The following is a 17871-nucleotide window of genomic DNA, read 5'->3' on the forward strand; positions in this document are numbered from 1 at the left end:
GCACGCGCACGCGCGAGGAGGCGAGCCCGCCTGGCTCCTGCTCCCCCTCCCCTCGGGTGACGTCACGGCGCCAAGCGTCTCTAGTAAGCTGGGGCGGGCGAGTGCAGCAGCCGGGCGCGGTGGCGCGAGCCTGTAATCCAGCTACTCCGGAGGCTGAGGCTGGCGGATCGCTTGAGCTCAGGAGTTCTGGGCTGCAGTGGGCTATGCCGATCGGGTGTCCGCACTAAGTTCGGCATCAATATGGTGATCCCCGGGGAGCCGAGGGCCACCAGGTTGCCTAAGGAGGGGTGAACCGGCCCAGGTCGGAGACGGAGCAGGTCAAAACTCCCGTGCCGATCAGTAGTGGGATAGCGCCTGTGAATAGCCGCTGCAGCGTAGCCTGAGCAAGACAGCGAGACCCAGACTCTTTTGCGCCCCTCCGCCACAAGGTCCTTTTTTTTTGGCCCCCGCCATTGCCCATTGCGGGGGTGATGGGATGGGGGTCGCGGAGGTTGTCCCCCCCCCCCCAGCCAGCTTCGCCCTCTGTCCCGCGTTGCATTTCGCGAGCGCCCCGCAGCACCTCCTAGCGGAAGCGGACATCAACCGCCGCTCCCGCCGCCGCCGATTCCCCACTTTCTCCAGCAGGAATCGCTCTACGCCATCTCAGCCCTTCCTTTCGCGTCTCCCTCGAAAGCGGCAGAATCGCCGGTGGGCGCCAACAACATTGAGGCAGGTGTGTGAATGATTCCACCATCCAACTTCGGTCGCTCTTCTTCCCCCCCCCCCGCAGCACAAAACACAATGTCCTTCGAAAGAGACGCTTTTTAAATTTATTAATGTTATTGACTTATTTAATTTATATGCAGTCCATTTCGCTGCCATGCTTACAATCCGATAAAACAATATAAACAATGAAACAGCTGGACAGTCAGCAACCAGAAAACGCAGCTCGGTATGTTGGCCGATATGCAAATGCCCCTTGAGTGTCAACTTGCGGGTTTGTGCTTCGTGGGAACAGGCGCCTCCCCACAGGGGATGGGGCAGCGTCTCCCTCTAAGTCGAAGGGCAGCAGAATCGCCAGTGGGCAGCAAACAAGATGGGAGAGGGTGACCCCGCAATCCAGGTTCGGCCCCTCCCCACACAGCACAGTACACAATATCCTTCAAAAGTATTTTTAATTGATTTCTTAGTTATATGCCACTGATTTCGCTGTCATGCAACCGTAGGTGGCTTACAATCCGATAAAACAATGTGATAGAAGATTAAAACACTAGGGCAATAAATTTCACATTAAGATTTGCAGAAAAATACTAGGATGGGGAGGGGTATACAATGGAGTGGGGGGGGATATCTTCTATTTAATTGCAAGATCACAGCCTCGATCCTTGCCTTTTGGACACCCCTGAGTCCCTGCAAATGTTAGCTGATTCCTTTGTAGAGCTGCAAAGATAACTGATCCCTCTGTGGAGCAGGAAGGTATTCTGCACTCAGATGACATCTGTGTTGCTGTTCCTGTCCCAATTCTGGGTGAAACAGCCATGCCGAGGCTGCTCCTCCTTGGGTACCTTATAAGCAACTCAGTCATCATCAGAGGGATAGGGACGTGGGGGTGGAAGAATGTGTACCTGGGTGGTGTAAAGATTGTGGGCCAGACAGAGGTTGTGGTGCACTGATAGCCAAGATATGGATGAATATCGCCGGTTTAGCCTGGAAGACAAATTTTGATATCTGTGAATCTAAGGAGGTTCAAGTAGGAAAAATGCTATTTCTCCTATTTACTCGCAGAACTCTAGTGCAGTCGTGGGGGGGTGGGGGGTGGAATTAGACCTTAATCTAAATGGTCTATCTAAATGGTGCAGCCAAAGGGTTTAGATTGTGTGATAAGCTTGGGACCATTTTTGGACAAGCTGGATCTGTGCCTAAAGAGATAGGCCCCAGTTGGATGAGAATGATGCCCACCAGATCTTTGGGCCATTAATTCATGTCCAACCAGGATAACCTATGCGGGTTAGCTATGGGAAAAAGTGAGTTGAAAGGATGTAGCAGCAGCAATTGAGATTACTTCCTGCAAGTGTTCCAGGTCTTGGGGGCCAAAAGTGAGGGAAGGAGAAGAGTTTCTTTTGAGGAAGCAGGAGATGACACGCGGAGGAAGTTTCAAGGCCACATCTCCTTGGAATCAAGCTGACCTCCGGGTGACTTCCCAAGCAGCTCTGCCTATATAGTTTTCTTCACAACAATATGGGTGTGTCTGTGTTTCTATTGCTGCCTTCTCTGAACTCCTGGATCATAATCTGAGGATTTTCTAGTGGTCTCCCATTCAAGGTGGAACCCAGTCAGTCTCTGGTTGCCTTTTTGATACCAGTTGTTGTCAGACAAACACAAGGTACCCGTAAGTGAAGCGGGAAGGCCGAGACTTGTTGGAGGAGAAAAGGGGAACCAACAATTGTTTGCAGGATTGTAAAAGAGCTTAAGGTTTCATTCTGTCCATAACTTTGCCATTGCTCTTTTTTCTTTTGCGTCTCAAGTGTCTGGGCCTAGGAGCATTCTGGGAGATGAGAACGCCCCCATTTTAAGGACCACTTAGTCCAGCAGCCTCAGCCCTTCCCATGCTTTGTGAATTATTTTTAACTACAGAGTTGATATTCAGTGCAAATACATTGAGATGATGCTCAAATCACTATTTTAATTTAAAACCAGGGAAAACGAGACATCTGTTATCCAGCATGGCAATAAATATTCTGTCTCCAAGGGGTGCTGGGTTCCTAATCCCAGAAATGCCAGCACGGCACTGAAATTAAACCAGAGATTTCTTGAACCTTTTGTGTTTCCCTTTGGACGCTAGGTGGCAGGAGGAACCCAGGGATAAGAGAATTTGCAGCCTGAGAATTTTGGTAATGGCTGGAAATAGGATATGGGGATGCTTATTAATGGCAATTCCTTAGTCGGATTTCTTTAAAGGTTTTTTTTTTAACTTCTGAAACTAGTATGCTGCAAAGTAAAATCCAAGCTTCTAGGATTACTGTGCCTTTAAGTCCCCAAAATATCCATTTGGTATGGTAGACGACATCCTGGGCAGACTACCAGTTTTTTCTCAGTTTGCCAGTAGCTCTGCCTATTCTGGCCTGAGCAGGGGGTTGGACTAGAAGACCTCCAAGGTCCCTTCCAACTTTTTATTATTATTGTTGTTGTTGTTATTGTTATTATTATTGCAATCTGAAGCCTATACTCACTCCATGCCTTGAAATGAGCCTCTGGGTCAAAAAAGGTGACCTGCTTCTCCCTTAGTCGCTATCGCTATATTTCACTATTGGTGAAAATAAGAAATCTGGACTCAGGTTTTCTCTTCTCTTTCCTTCCACTGGATTCACACCATAGGCTAAATCATAACTGCTTGGTAAGTTTGGTCTTGTGTGAACCCAACCACTGTGGCATATAACCTGTTCAGTTCAATTCAATTCAATTCAGTTCAGCTTAACTCAATTCAACTCAAATCAAATCAATTCAATTCAATAGCTTAACGTTTTGGTTTACCCAACAATGGCTTATTTAGTCAACAACAGTTAAGTAAATTGATGACCCGGGCAGCGTGGACATATTTCTAACATCTTGATCTATTGGTTATAAAATGGATAATAAAAATAATAAATAAGTGATAATAAAGTTATAACATTAACCAACGTGTATCAAAGAGAGATCCATCCTAGAACTTTCCTTCAGTAAGAACAACTAATCAGTGGAAAGGCTTGATCCAAAAGTCATGGGTGCTCCATCACCAGAAGCTTTTAAGAAGAAATTGGACAGCCATTAGTCCGGAAGGGTGTAGGCTCTCCTGCTTTAGCACCCAAAGACATGGCTCTGCTTGAGTACTGATTAACACCGATCTTCACCACAGGTCGACTAAATACAAGATGAGGCAGTGCAAGAAACAAGGAAGAGGCTCTATGGTGCTTACAGAGCAAGCCATTTGGCCCTTTGCCCACCTCCTGCAGTAGAGCACATCCTCCCCAGCAATCATGACCTTTTAAACATCTCTCACTTGAAACATAGACAACCCATTTGAGCAGCGCCCAGGTCAATTCAACTACTGTTCTTGCTAGTATCCCAAACAGTATCGCCACTTGCCTCCCCCACCAGCCTTGGAGGTGCAAGCTTTGGAGAAACATCCATTCACTTGTTCATTCGTTCATTTATTTATTTATTCATTCATTCCTTACTCACTTGGTTCGGGAGATGCTTTATTTACTTGCATGATTAATTATTTAGTTGCCCATCCCAAGCCTCTGACTCTGGCAGCTCCCAAACAGAAAATACAAAAAACAACATCAAAACAACACAACATAAAAATAACACAACTCCATACCTATAAGGAGTTTTACCATCTTCTTCACATGATGGGGGAGAGAATAGAGGAGAGTACCTGGACCAAGGGGAAGAGGTGCAGACGTACACACCTGTGAACACACATATGTACATACACACACCACACATATATCACAGCTACCTAAGGAGCTGAGCTCCTCCTGCCTCCTTTGGACCCCCTGATTGTGCCCGTATGAGTATGGGCGTTGAAATCTAGCCAATCAAAGGTCCCTAGAGCTGGATTTAGACTTGATATTGCTTAGTCCAATGTTTCTTAAACTTCTTGTTCCTCTTGAGACCCCTTGTAAATATTATTGAGGACCCTCAAAGAGCTTTTGTCTGTATGGATATTTATCAATATTGACCATATTAAAAACTAATATGGAGGCACTGCTTCCCATGATTCTTTGATAGAATTTTAATATTGCATTATTTTCAACGTATCATTTTGATTTCGGGGACCCCTGGGAGGGACTTGGAGGATTCCAGTCCCCACCCCAGCCATCATTCTTGGACCACGTTTTAAGAAACACTGGTTCAGACTAACTCAGAAATACAGTAACTGATTCGTGGCATAGGTATGGCCACATTTGAATACAGCTCATTGGCCTCAATACACTGGGAAATATATTCAAAGACGAACTCTTTAGTTGAACTCAACTCCTGGTAACTTTATGAACACATCTGTGAGAGCCAGTTCTTTTCTTGATAAAAGAGCCAATTCTTTTGTTGATAAAAAGCAGCCACTCCAAAATAATCAGTTTGCCTGTCCTTCATGAAAAAGACAGAATTTCTTCCCTATGTATCAAACAAAGAATAAGAAACAGAATTTTACTGCCTTAAAACATCTGTAATTTCTTATTTGAATATGAAATACTTGCAGGAATTCCTGTGCTGCAAGCCGAAACCTTAAGCGTAATTAGTCAGAGGGCAGAGAGACCTGTTTCTTATTACAGAAAACAAGAAAAATCCATTTTTCGTAGCAACAGTAAGTTAATGTTGTGACATCACCTTCTCCAGGAATGCGCTTTCAACTGCTCAGTCTTGCCTTTAAATCAGAAGTTTCCTGGTAACTCGAATACTCATTTGCTTAGCTTTTTCAAGATCAGCCACAGGAAATATAGTAATCTCTAAAAATGTTGTTGTTGAAACCCTCTTGAAAAAAAACTAAACAGAAATAAAGATGGGTTTCCTTAATACTGTTAGGAGATAGAAAATGCAAAATAGGGACTGACTGAAAAGTGAACTGGTAGAAACATTTTTGCAAGAAAAAATATCAATACTCTACTTGTTTTATAAATTAATGGCAATTCTCCAGCTTCTATAGTGAAAAACTGGGTCATTTTTCAGTTCAGGGTTTAATTGAAGACTTCTAAATCCATCGTAATTTATTAGTGAATGCTCACTATTTGTAGTTATCAGCCAGGTTAGGATCTAGGAGTCTTGCCAACGTTTTCTTAACCTGACAAAAAGCATTTGTGTGAACTCTTGTTAAATGTTTTGTTAATAAATTATGTTTGTTGTGTTTTTATGTCTTACTGATCTAGTAGCCATTTAAAAATGGAGGTAACTAATTGAGAACAGGGAGCCTTAAAGTCAAATTATTATAAATCTTACACGAGAACTTGGGCTATGACATAGAAGCCTTGTTGACCATTCATTCCAAAATCTCCAGTTAATCAAAATCAAAGTAAATGAAGTGCATCAGAGTATTTTATTAAACATGAAGTTTACCTATGAAATAAAACTACAGGTAGTCCTCGACTTAGAACCACAAATGAGTCCAAAATTTATGTTGCTAAGTGAGAAATTTGTTAAGTGAGATTTACCCCATTTTATGACTTTTCTTGCCATGTTTGTTAAGTGAATCATTTCAGTTATTAAATTAGTAACCCGGTTGTTCAGTAGATCTGGTTTCCCCATTGATTTTGCTTGTCAGGAGGTCACAAAAGATGGTCACATGACCCTGGGTCACTGCAACTCATAAATGTGAACCGCTTATCAATCATCCAAATGTAAATCTGTAACCATGGGGATGCTGCAATGGTCATAAGTGTGCAAAATGGTCATACGTTGTAACTTCTTTCAATGTCATTGTAACTTCAGTCACTAAATGAACTATTGTAAATCGAGGACTACTTGTACTTGCAAAACACAGCTGTGGAACAAAAAAGATTTAATTTTGGACATTTAGTTGGCACTATTTTTCATTATTGAACTATGGTGCTGGAGAAGACTCCTGCGAGTCCCTTGGACTGCAAGGCGATCAAACCGGTCAGTCCTAGAGGAGATCAACCCTGACTGCTCTTTAGAAGGCCAGATCCTGAAGCTAAAACTCAAATACTTTGGCCACCTAATGAGACGGAAGGACTCACTGGAGAAGAGCCTAATGCTGGGAAAGATTGAGGGCAATAGAAGAATGGGACGACAGAGAATGAGGTGGCTGGATGGAGTCACTTAAGCAGTAGGCGTGAGCTTAAATGGACTCCAGCAGATGGTAGAGGACAGGAAGGCCTGGAGGAACGTTGTCCATGGGGTCGCGATGGGTCGGACACGACTTTGCAACTAACAACAACAAAAAATTTTCATTAACCAAAGCACCAATACAGTATTTGGTTTTATTAATGGGTTGATGAGTAATCTTTGCTCATGTCAGATGATATAATCAAGAAGCCATTCCAGTAAGAGCTGCTGAATCCTGCTTTTCTTTTTCTCCCTTTGCTAAGTTGAAACAGCTTTCCCTTCTTCAGTCTTTTTCTTGTTTTATTTTCTCTTATTTCTCCTTACCTGGAAGAAGAATCCTTCCCTCTTTCCTTCCCAAGAGATCTTGCTTGTTTGCTTGCCCTCTATTTTCCCATTCCATGCCCCACTAAGACCCCTGCAAGAGGAGGCTCAGTTCAGGCCTCCTCCTCTGCTCCTTCCTTCTTGCTTCCTTTCCTGCCTACCTGCTGTCCTTTTCCAAAAAGGAGAGTCACCATGTCACTTCAGAAGCAATACCCATCACAGAGCATCAGACTGGTTGGAGAATTCTTGATAAGCAGTGCTGCTCAGCACGGGTGACGTCAGGGCAACTTTTTGCAATCCATTTTATCAGGAGATACAGCAGATTAAAGATTTCATGAGCAGTTTCCTGGACTGCTTGTTGTGGTCCAGCTTGTGCACTTAGATGTTATTTGGGGGCTCAACTTCCTGTCCTTTCTAATCAGCATCCTTGCCACTTACAAACCATTGTTACAGGCCACAGAAAATTACTCGGAAGGTTTTTTGCAACTCACAGCTATGAAATCTAAATGTCTGATTCATGATAACCAGAAATGGCACTTGGCTACTTAATAGTCTGTTCTGTGTTGATGCTGGCCTAGATTTGTACATAGCAAAGTTTCTAAAGGAGTATGTTCTGTGTCTATCTATTCCATCGCTGTCCACTTTTGATAAACAGCAAATTTTCAAAGCAAAAGCCTACCTATATCTTCTCAAATATAAAATTTGTGGCTTTTCATTCTTCCTAAACTTCTTTGGGATCATTGTTTTGTTCCTGATGTGAAAACCCAGGGATGGATCTTTGGAATATTATTATAATGATATAAACAGGATGGTAAGAAGGAGAAGACAATAGTGACAGGGAAACTGTATTGCTCAAACTTAAAAAAGGATTGATAAGTTGAACTCAGGGTCAGCCTGCAAATGTAATTGCACCAAATACTGTATTGAACCAAATACTGTATTGATAGTCGATATCATATGCAAGAAAAGAAGGTCCTGGCTCTGCTATAACATTTAGTTCAATCAATTTAAGTGTAGTGGGGAGATCAATCCATGTTACAACGACTTCCCGAATTTAATGCCTTAAGTGCTAGATGAGAATTACCGATAAACCCTGACTGAAGATCGAATAGAATAGACTAGAGCTGGAAGGGACAATTCTTCACAAAGCCACTGTAAATCGATGTCGACTTGATGATAAAAAAAAATCACAATAACCCCGGCACGGTAAAAATAAAAAAAAAAGTTCGCATTCATAATGCGTCGGCGCGGAAACAGAAAGAAATCAGACACCGAGACGTGCAACCAAGTTAAGCAGAGTGGCTCAAGGTCTGCGCAAGCGTGGAAGGGACGGAAAAAAGAAAGGCCCGCCTCCTCCTCAGAGGGTTGCGCGCGCAGGTGGCGGGAAGCGTCTTCCTCTCAGCCGGTCTGTTTTGAAAGTTGGTCGGGCGCTTAGCGGAGCTCGTCGGAAATGCGCCTCCCTTGCGACGTGCTGGTAATGAATCGCCTGCTGCCCTCAGCGGGGATGCGGGGCCCAGGTCGCGCTGTCAGGGCTCTGCTCGCCCTGGGGAAGCCAACCGCAGGAGACGGAGGCGTCTGGCTTCTGGTCAGCACTGCCCGCCACCGCCCTGGAGCCAAATACCAGGTGAGGCACCGCGGAGAGAGAAGGGGGTCGGTGTCGTTTACTCCTTTCCTCAGTCTTGGATCTTCCGCCTAATCCGAACTCTGCACGGTCCCTTTAACGCCGTATTTTCTTTGAGTTGATCCCTCTTAAGAAACTATAGCAATAATTCACAATCTTTTCTTGCTGATAGATAGATGCTAATAGCAGCTGAATCTATCTATATCTATCTGTCTGTCTGTCTGTCTGTCTATCTATCTATCTATCTATCTATCTATCTATCTATCTATCTATCTTGCTTAAAAGTGGGACTAGAACTCTATTTCCTGTTCTCTAAGCCAGCATCTTCATTCATTTATTTGATTTATATAGCCACCTGTCTCACAACATGAAATATGTAGAATAAAATAGAATAAATGCATAATATAAAGACACCTAGCAGCTGGGCATCAATCATCGCTAAAATAACAAACTGTTTTGTACACGTTTCTGAGTCATTCTTGGCTCCTGGTGACTTTTTGTTGTTAGCTGCAAAGTCGTGTCCGACTCATTGCGACCCTATGGACAACGTTCCTCCAGGCCTTCCTGTCCTTTACCATCTTCTGGAGTCCGTTTAAGCTCACGCCTACTGCTTCAGTGATTCTCCTGGTGACTACAGTAGGCTTTATTGCTCTTCCAGGGCTGCAGGTTCAGAAACAAAGCCAAGGTTATAAGGGTCTTGCGAAAGGCAAGGATCAAAACTAACCTAATCTCAGAATAATGTTTGACAAAGCAGACACCACAGCAGAAAAAGCTCTCTTCCTGGGCCCCATGAGCCCAACACTCCTTAGCAAAGATACCCAGAACATGTCCTACTGGAGAGTACACTTGTTCTGTACCAGCCTACTACCGGCCCTGCAGAAAAGGCAGGGACAACCCCTTTACAAAAAGGCAAGAGGCTGGAACTAAGCCTGCCAAATTTATTAACATAAAACAGAGCAAACACGAACCATGAAACAGGAGCTATTCAAACGGTTGCCTTCAGCAAACCAGCCCTCCCACACATTCCCCTTTTAAACAGCTCAGGGCGTGGCTTCTGTCTGCCTCCTTCCAAGGTGCCCCATTGCCTTCCTCTGTTTACTCCTGCTTGACTGCCTCCTGCGTCAGGCATCCTTGAACAGGGCCAGCTGTGGGCCATCTTCATCCACGCTGTCAGGCTCACACAGCTGGCTCTGCGTGGTAACCAGATGGGAGGGGCCTGGCTGAGGGCTCTGTGGAGCCTCAAGGCTATCCTCAGCAAGCTCTCGCAACACCCCCCTCTTCCTCCTCTAAATCGTCCGACCCAACTGCCGAACCCACAGGCTGACCCTGAATCACAACAACACTTCCTACAAAAGCAGATAGTCCTTAAAAGCTTACACACTAAGCAACAATGAAAGCAAGAGCTTGGCGATAATGATCATGATCTAAACAGAACAAAAATGAACTAATAGATGCAGGTATTGTCAGGAGATCTGAGATGAGATCTCGGATGAGGAGTTGAGAAGAGAGTTAAAACAGAAAAGTATCCTAATGAGATAAATGCTTCCCTTGAATTAGATATAGATGTATTATATGTAGAATGGATGCACTATGTGTTTGCATGAAATACAGTAAACTGTACTCAATCCAGTTTTCATAGTTTGTGTGGCACTTTAAACACTAATTGCATAGAGTAGATTAACACAAAATACTCTAATTGGTGAAACTGATTAGCTGGTTTGTGATCTTGTCAGTTTGATCTAGTGGTTAAGTTGCTGGACTAGGAGCAGGGAAACTTGAGTTCTAGTCCTGTTTGAGGCATGGTTGCTAGCTGGATTACTTCGGAGAATTCATTCTCTCTCAGCCTTAAGTAGCAAAACATCTCTGAAAATGAGGAGTCCTTGGTGCTCTCTGAGCTCGCTTGTTTTCTTGCAGACATTTTGTTACCCTAACTAGGTAACATAGTCAGTGCTAGTAAGGAGTGATGCTTGCTGTCTGTTTATATTCTGGTGTCTTGCCTGTCTGGGTGGGTGCGGGTGGTCTTAGAGATTCTGTAGTTGGGCTGTTTACTAATGGCTCTGTGGCAGTTTCTTGATTGGGGTATTACTTTGTTGGTCTGAAGTTGAACTTGAAGCTAATCTATGCTAATCTGAATGCTGATTACTGGTGGTCTTTTTCTCTTTTGGGCTGGTTGATTTCTCTTTTGCATAATCTATAGATGTTGTTAATGTCTATGTGTCTATTGATGGCTGATTTGTCAGCGTGCCAGGCTTCTAGAAATTCCCTGGCATTTTTGGATTTAGCCTGGTCTAGGATTGTCACATTTTCTCAATTGAAACTATGCCTTTTGACTGCCAGTTGGTGTTCATGGAGGTGTTTCTGCCAGTCTTCTGACTGTTTGTCGTACATAGTGGTTGTTGTTGTGTATATACAACACATTCCAACAACCAACGCAACCCATGCAAAAAAAGTCCCTGATCACTCAACCTAATAAGTACAACAAACACAAACCCTAAAAAAAAATACACTGCCATACATCAAGAATATCTCAGAAATAGACTACCACTACATGAAATCAGCATAGCACATAAGCCAACTCAAGCCCTTCAAAACATCCTAAGTAAACCCAAAGATCCAGTAACCCCAGAAGAAAAAACAGGAGTCATCTAGAACATACAATGTAAGAACTGCAACAACCAATAAGTAGAAGACTGACAGAACACATCCATGAACAGCAACTGGCAGTCAAAAGGCATGACGAAAATTATTTAAGTTCACAACATATAGACAGATTTAACCATAGTTTCAATTAGCAAACAGCCCAACTAAGGAATCCCTAAGACTGCCCCCACCCACCCAGATAGGCAAGACACCAGAATATAAACAGACAGCAAGCAGCAATCCGTACTAGCACTGATAATGTTACCTAGTTAGAGTAATGAAACGTCTGCAAGAAAGCTCAAAGAGCACCAAGGACCCCTCATTTCAACCCTGAGCTACAAATATTCTCCTTCATTGGTACCTCTGAAAATGTTGCCAAGAAAATTGCATTTGTCTTTGTAGTCACCAGGAGCCAAGAATGACTCAGAAACGTGTACAAAACAGTTTGTTATTTTAGTGTGTTGTTTAAGTCAAATATTGAAGTATCTGCATCTAAAATATACACCAAATCTTGATTTAGTCACATCTAATAAATAAAAGTATAATATTGGAATTAAAAAGCTTGCATCAGTAGTATTCAATATTTTTCAGGCTGTGAGACTTGTTGGATTAAAAAAACCCTGAAAAACCCTAACCAAGAGGCAAAGCTGTAGTGATAGAAAATTTGCAACAAAATATACTTGTAATGTATTTAAAGTTGTTTAAATTTTACAAAATGGATACAAGTATTAAAACAAATGTCACAATCATTTGGGGTGTTGATGCTTTAAACAAGTAAATCAATGTTGAGTGATTGGCATCTCATTACTGTTCCATATAAAAATGGTTGTAGGCTTCTGTTGGTGTGTAGGTGAACTTTTAAAGTATATTTTTGCCCTTAATCCCTCACAGAACCATCAAGCTTTTTCTCAGAAATCTAGGGTTTTGCCAAACACAGTTTAAAAACTTTAGGTTATATATAAATAAGACATAATATTACTGACAAACATCTTTAATATTTGTTAATATTACAGGATTTTGCACATTTAAAAATATTTAAGATGGGGATTTTGCACTGTATCAGACTCCCACAAATATTGCATTATTTTTCTTTAGTCTTGCTGGTTTATTTGGCTAAACAGTTGAAAAATCATTTGAATAATGAAGAGGATTATGAACTGTTCTCTTTTCTTGATCCTATGAAGAAACAGCCTTTTAAATTTCAAATAGATTGCTTGATCACGGTTCTACAATTCATTTCTTTAAAAACAGTTGAAAGAGAACATAGACCAGCTTTTTACCAAGTTCGTGGATGAAGGAAAAGCTACTGTACGGCTAAAAGAACCAGCTGTGGATATTTGTCTCAGCAAGGTATGAAAATCAGCCCTAGTTAAACTAAGTCACATAATTTTTGTCTTTAAAATTAAAGAAAACTTAAAGGATGGTATCTTGGCAGTTTCATTTGAATTGGACGGGTGGGTGGAGGAGGAGGGATGTTCAAACATTTCAAAGTAGAATAAATGTCCTTGAGGTATGAGTGAAATGGAGCCTGCCCGGCCTGCCTGTTCCATTAGTAACTTGAAAACTTGTAGAATCTCGTACCTCGAACGAGATTACTTCCTCGTTCGTTAAAACGCACACGGCTCGTTAAATGAACATGAGGTATCTCAGGGTAGGGAAGGCCATGGAGGGCCTAGTGATGGAACAGGCCCCCAAGGCCTCTCTGACCCACTAAGATACCGCATGCTTCCCCCTCCCTTCCTGCCGCGTCGGACTCACCTGGGAAAAAATCTGTCTCTTTTCTGCCGCAGTTTCTGCTGCTGCCCGGATTTGAGGCTGGGGAATGCTTCCGCAGGCCCCCACCCCCAACGTGGCCCAATTGGGCCTGGAAAAGACCTCTGGAACCCAGATTGGACCGCAGGGGGGGGAATGTTCTCCAGCCTTAGATACGAGCAGCAGTGACCTGGAAAATGCCTCCAGAGCCTGGATTGGGCCACGGGTGTGTGTGTATGTGTCTGTGCAGAAGCATCTCCCGGCCTAAGATCTGGAGCTCTGATCCAACGTCTGGAGGCACATGGAAGCATCCCGCCACTTCGGTTCTGTTCTCTGTTGCAGAGAACAGAGGCCTAAAGTACCATGAGATCACACAAGATCAGTAGCATGATATGTCGCCCCACTGATCTCGCATGATTTTGCATTACTTTAGGCCTCCATTCTCTGCAAACGCACCGAAGGTCTGGAGCAGCCAAGAAAGCGAAGGATCTCGATCTTTGTAGGTTGAGAATTGAAGGTCTGGTTCCTAGGCAGACCCGGGCCAGGGGTGGGGAGGGAAGGAATAACCAGGGTGAATGTTGCAGAGCCACTACGTTTGTTCGTAAGGACGAACGACAGCCGTGGTGCTGCAAAATTCGTAACTTAGGGGGTGCTCATCACATAACATTGAACAAGCATTAAGTGAATGCTTGTAGCTAGGGGATTACCTTTACACAGTAGTTTGGAGGCAGCAAGAAAAAAAGTTCACTAATGTATTTTCTGACATTCCAAATGTAAGAAATTACAGGTGGCAGATTTTGAACTTCTAATCTGTAGTGCATATCTATATATCTGTTTGAAAGTAATGAACAGATTAAAGGCTATAGTACCCTTCAGTAGTAGTGATAATAGCTGCTGTTTTCACTTGTCATATTTTAGATATGAGGTAAAATATAAATAAAAAATTGTACTTTTCAATATTGTTGTTGTTATTACATTGAAAAATAGAGGACAGGAAGGCCTGGAGGAACGTTGTCATGATGTGTCGGACACGACTTCACAACTAACAAATAATAATAATGATGATGATGATGATGATGTTGGAAGGGACCTTGGAGGTCATCTAGTCCAACCCTCTGCTCAGGATTGTACATAAAAGCATTCAGAAGTTCAAGTATAATAAAAGCTGAAACAATGATTATATCTTTGAATAGATGTTTGTGGAGGGTGTCTTTTGTATCAGTATGTGTTTAGGATTTTTGTCTCTCAATTATGGGATCATTTTTGTTTTTTTTCAAGCTACTGTGACAGTACTGTTTGATTATTGTAATCAAAATAATGCCATACAAATTGCTGTGTTTTCTCTTTTGCTTTCCAAGAAAGGGAATAACTTCTTGCTGCCTCAGTGCATTTATTTCATAATTTAGAAAATTATGTACTTCTCCCTAAGAAACCCGTTAATTATACATGTTGTTTATCTTTGTGCACCATTTTCTGTGCAGGCAAATGTCAGTCAGCTGAGGACTTTTCTTTATGCACTGAAATTAGCTCATCAAGGCACCGAAGAGGAAACTTTACCACTTTCTAAGCTGGTATCACCAAAGGCCTCTGAAGTTGAAAAACCAAAAACCAAGATGACCATAACATCAAAGAAGGATTATCCTTTAACTCGGAATTTCCCATACTCTCTGGAGTATCTCCAAGCCTCCTATTGCAAATTAGCTCGTCTAGATATGCGTATGCTTTGCCTAAGAAGCCTTCGAAAACTGGACTTGAGCCACAATAGTATTAAACAGCTCCCAGCAACTATTGGGGACCTTGTTTGCCTTCAGGAGCTCAATCTACAGGACAATCACTTGGAGTCATTCAATGTGGCTCTGTGTAAATCCACTCTCAAGAAATCACTTCAGTCTCTGGATCTCAGCCAGAATAAAATCAAAGCGCTGCCTGCACAGTTTTGCTACTTGCAGAAACTCATACATTTGAAGTTAGATGATAATAATCTAATTAGATTGCCATTCAAGATTGGTCAATTGTCGCATCTCCGCTTCTTGTCTGTGGCTCGTAATAAACTCCCATTTTTGCCCAGTGAATTTGCTAAACTCTCACTTGAGAGCCTGGATTTATTTGGCAATCCTTTTGAGCAGCCGAAGCCACTTGTTCCTGATATACACTTAAAAATACCACTGACTTTACTAGAATATTCTGCAAGGGCAATCATCAATTACAGGTAAAAGGGGCAGGCTCTAGTTTAAATCATTTAAATCATTTTCTCAGTTTCCTAGTTTAAAATGTTAATTGGCAAGAGGAATCATGGGAAGCATGATGAGGAAGTCTTTTGGTTTGCTTGCTATGGGCTACAAGAGCTATGGAGTGGATTCAGTTGCACAAGGGGGGAGACAAATATGTGCTTTACATACAGAGTCACAGAGCAAGCTCTTGACTTATACTGGTACTCAGATACATATATTAGTTTGAGAATATTGGAAATATTTGATTGAAAAGCTTAATTATAACACACTGCTTTATTAGCATATGGTAGTTACACCAGCCAGGAGACTACAATGCTAATTCAGATTAGTAGTAGGTTCAGAGCTGGCAGGAATGGGACTGGCCACACAAAGCACCAGCTCTTCTCCCCACTGAAGTGTTCTACTCACGTAGAAATTCGTTTGAACGGGGGGGGGGGGTGTTGCAGAAGCTGAAGTGAGTGATGGGAGGTCATCCTGCCATGCAGTGCTAGGGCTCGAACAGCTGGAGGAAAGACCATCTCCAAAGTCATTAAGCCACTGAAGACACAGAATAAAATTTATTCACAGTATCCAAACAGTCAAACCAATATTCCAAAATAATTTAGATGGTTAATAAGCACAATACAAGTACTCATATTGCATTTCCTCACTGAAAATGGTCAAGTTATGCAATTTTGTCTTACGCAGTGGCAAGATAGGCCTGTGTTCATTTCCATGTTGCAAATGAGAGCTTTGTTGAGGTTGTAGCTCCATATGATTTTATGTATAGGTAGTCCTCAGCTTACGACCACAATTGAGCCCAAAATTTCTGTTGCTAAACAAGACAGTTAAGTGAGTTTTCTTGACAAATACGTATATTTAGTAAGTAACATGGTTAAGTGAACCTGTCTTCCCCATTGACTGGTTGTCAGAAGGTTGCAAAAGGTGATCACATGACTCTGGGACACTGCAACTATCATAAATACGAACTACTTGTCAAACATCCAAATCTTGATTACATGGCCTTGGGGATGCTGAATGGTCGTTTGAAAAATGGCCATAAATCACTTTTCAGTTCCTTTGGAACTTTGAATGATCACTAAACTAATGGTTGTAAGTCAAGGACTGCCTGTATTATAATTTCAATTGTTTGCTGTTCTTGGTGTGCCCCTTCTTTCAGGGCAGCCTCATTATTTGACTTTGTTAGTCAGCTCTAAGTAAAATATGAAGTGTTGCATACTATTTATTACATTTTCTGATTTTCAGTCAAAATGGTATACATAGCCCTCCATTCTTCTATGTTCCCATAATGATCACCCTATGAGGAAGACTGGGTTGAATTTGCTGAAGGTCATCAGTAAACTACTTTGGCTCAAAGTGCCTCAACCTAAAATCCTACATCAAACCATTATACCTCAGTTCAAACTCTCTGAGAAATGGATTTTAGGAAAATTGTATTATATCTAAAACATATTTCCAAGTTGTTTCTAATTTAGTCTCTCATTCCAATCACATAGCACATTTTACCAATTTTTTAGGGAAGTAACTAATATGAATGCCATTTTCTTTTTTGTAGGATCCCACGTGATTGCCACATTCTTCCTTATCACCTTTGTGATGATCTTGACATGTCAAAAACTTGTCAGTGTGGACGGGCTTGCTTGACCTGCTTCATTCAAACAACAGTGACTATCAATCTGCACAGTGTGTCACACACAGTTGTTCTTGTGGATAATATGGGAGGCACAGAGGCCCCCATTCTTTGCTATTTCTGCTCTCTCACTTGCTATTCTCAGTTTCTGGACAGACATCTGCAAAGTGTAAGGTGATCAGGTTATAATCTGACAAGTTTTATTCAGCAAATGCTAAATTCTGTTTTGTACTGGAAGAAAAGGAAACAATATGCTGGAACAAGGCTCCTCATCTGTAAACCATCTCTCTTATTATTATCTGAAGTCTGCTTAAAGTGTTTAAACACTGTTAGATATTATCTCTGATTTCAGATGCAAGTTCCTTCCTAACTCCTGTTTAATGCTGTGAATGGTATAGCTGGAGCTCACCTATCCTCTCAACTGGGGAAAAAATCCTTTTCTACTCTTATTTTAGTATTATTTTTATAAAATCATTAGTTTTTTTCTGGGTAAACATATTTCAGAGAAGCTGTAAAACATGCAGTCTTTTGAATGCAGAATTTCAATCATTTTTGAAAAATTCTTAAATTTATAAACGATTCTTTGAAAAGGGGAAGCACTGAACCGATGGCAGTATTTGGTATTCATTTTTAAAAATAAATGCACTTTGTGCCTATCAAAGGAAAGTTTGTCACATTGATGTACCCAATCATAAGGCATTTAATAAAGTAGATCACAACCTACTACTTGATAAGATACAAAAATGTGGGTTAGACAGCATCACCCACCAGATGGATTCGTAGCTGGCTGACCGGCTGTACTCAGCTTGTGGTCCTCAATGGAACCGCATCTACATGGAGGGAAGTGTGCAGTGGGGGGCCACGCGCACCCGACG

General features: G+C 42.1%; 1 protein-coding gene across 1 annotated transcript; it reads left to right on the top strand.

Annotated features, from left to right (window-relative positions):
* Nucleotides 1-8572: 8572 nt before the first annotated feature.
* Nucleotides 8573-17174, top strand: LRR1 (leucine rich repeat protein 1; the record flags this gene model as incomplete). The annotated part of the gene is made up of 4 exons (XM_081317571.1): nt 8573-8746; nt 12635-12733; nt 14617-15344; nt 16922-17174. 4 exons carry the CDS (start codon nt 8573-8575, stop codon nt 17172-17174), a joined length of 1254 nt encoding a protein of 417 aa, XP_081173697.1.
* Between the last annotated feature and the right edge of the window lie 697 nt (nt 17175-17871).

The sequence above is a fragment of the Vipera berus genome (assembly GCF_964194415.1).
Source record: "Vipera berus genome assembly, chromosome: 1".
NCBI classification, from domain to species: Eukaryota; Metazoa; Chordata; class Lepidosauria; order Squamata; family Viperidae; genus Vipera; species Vipera berus.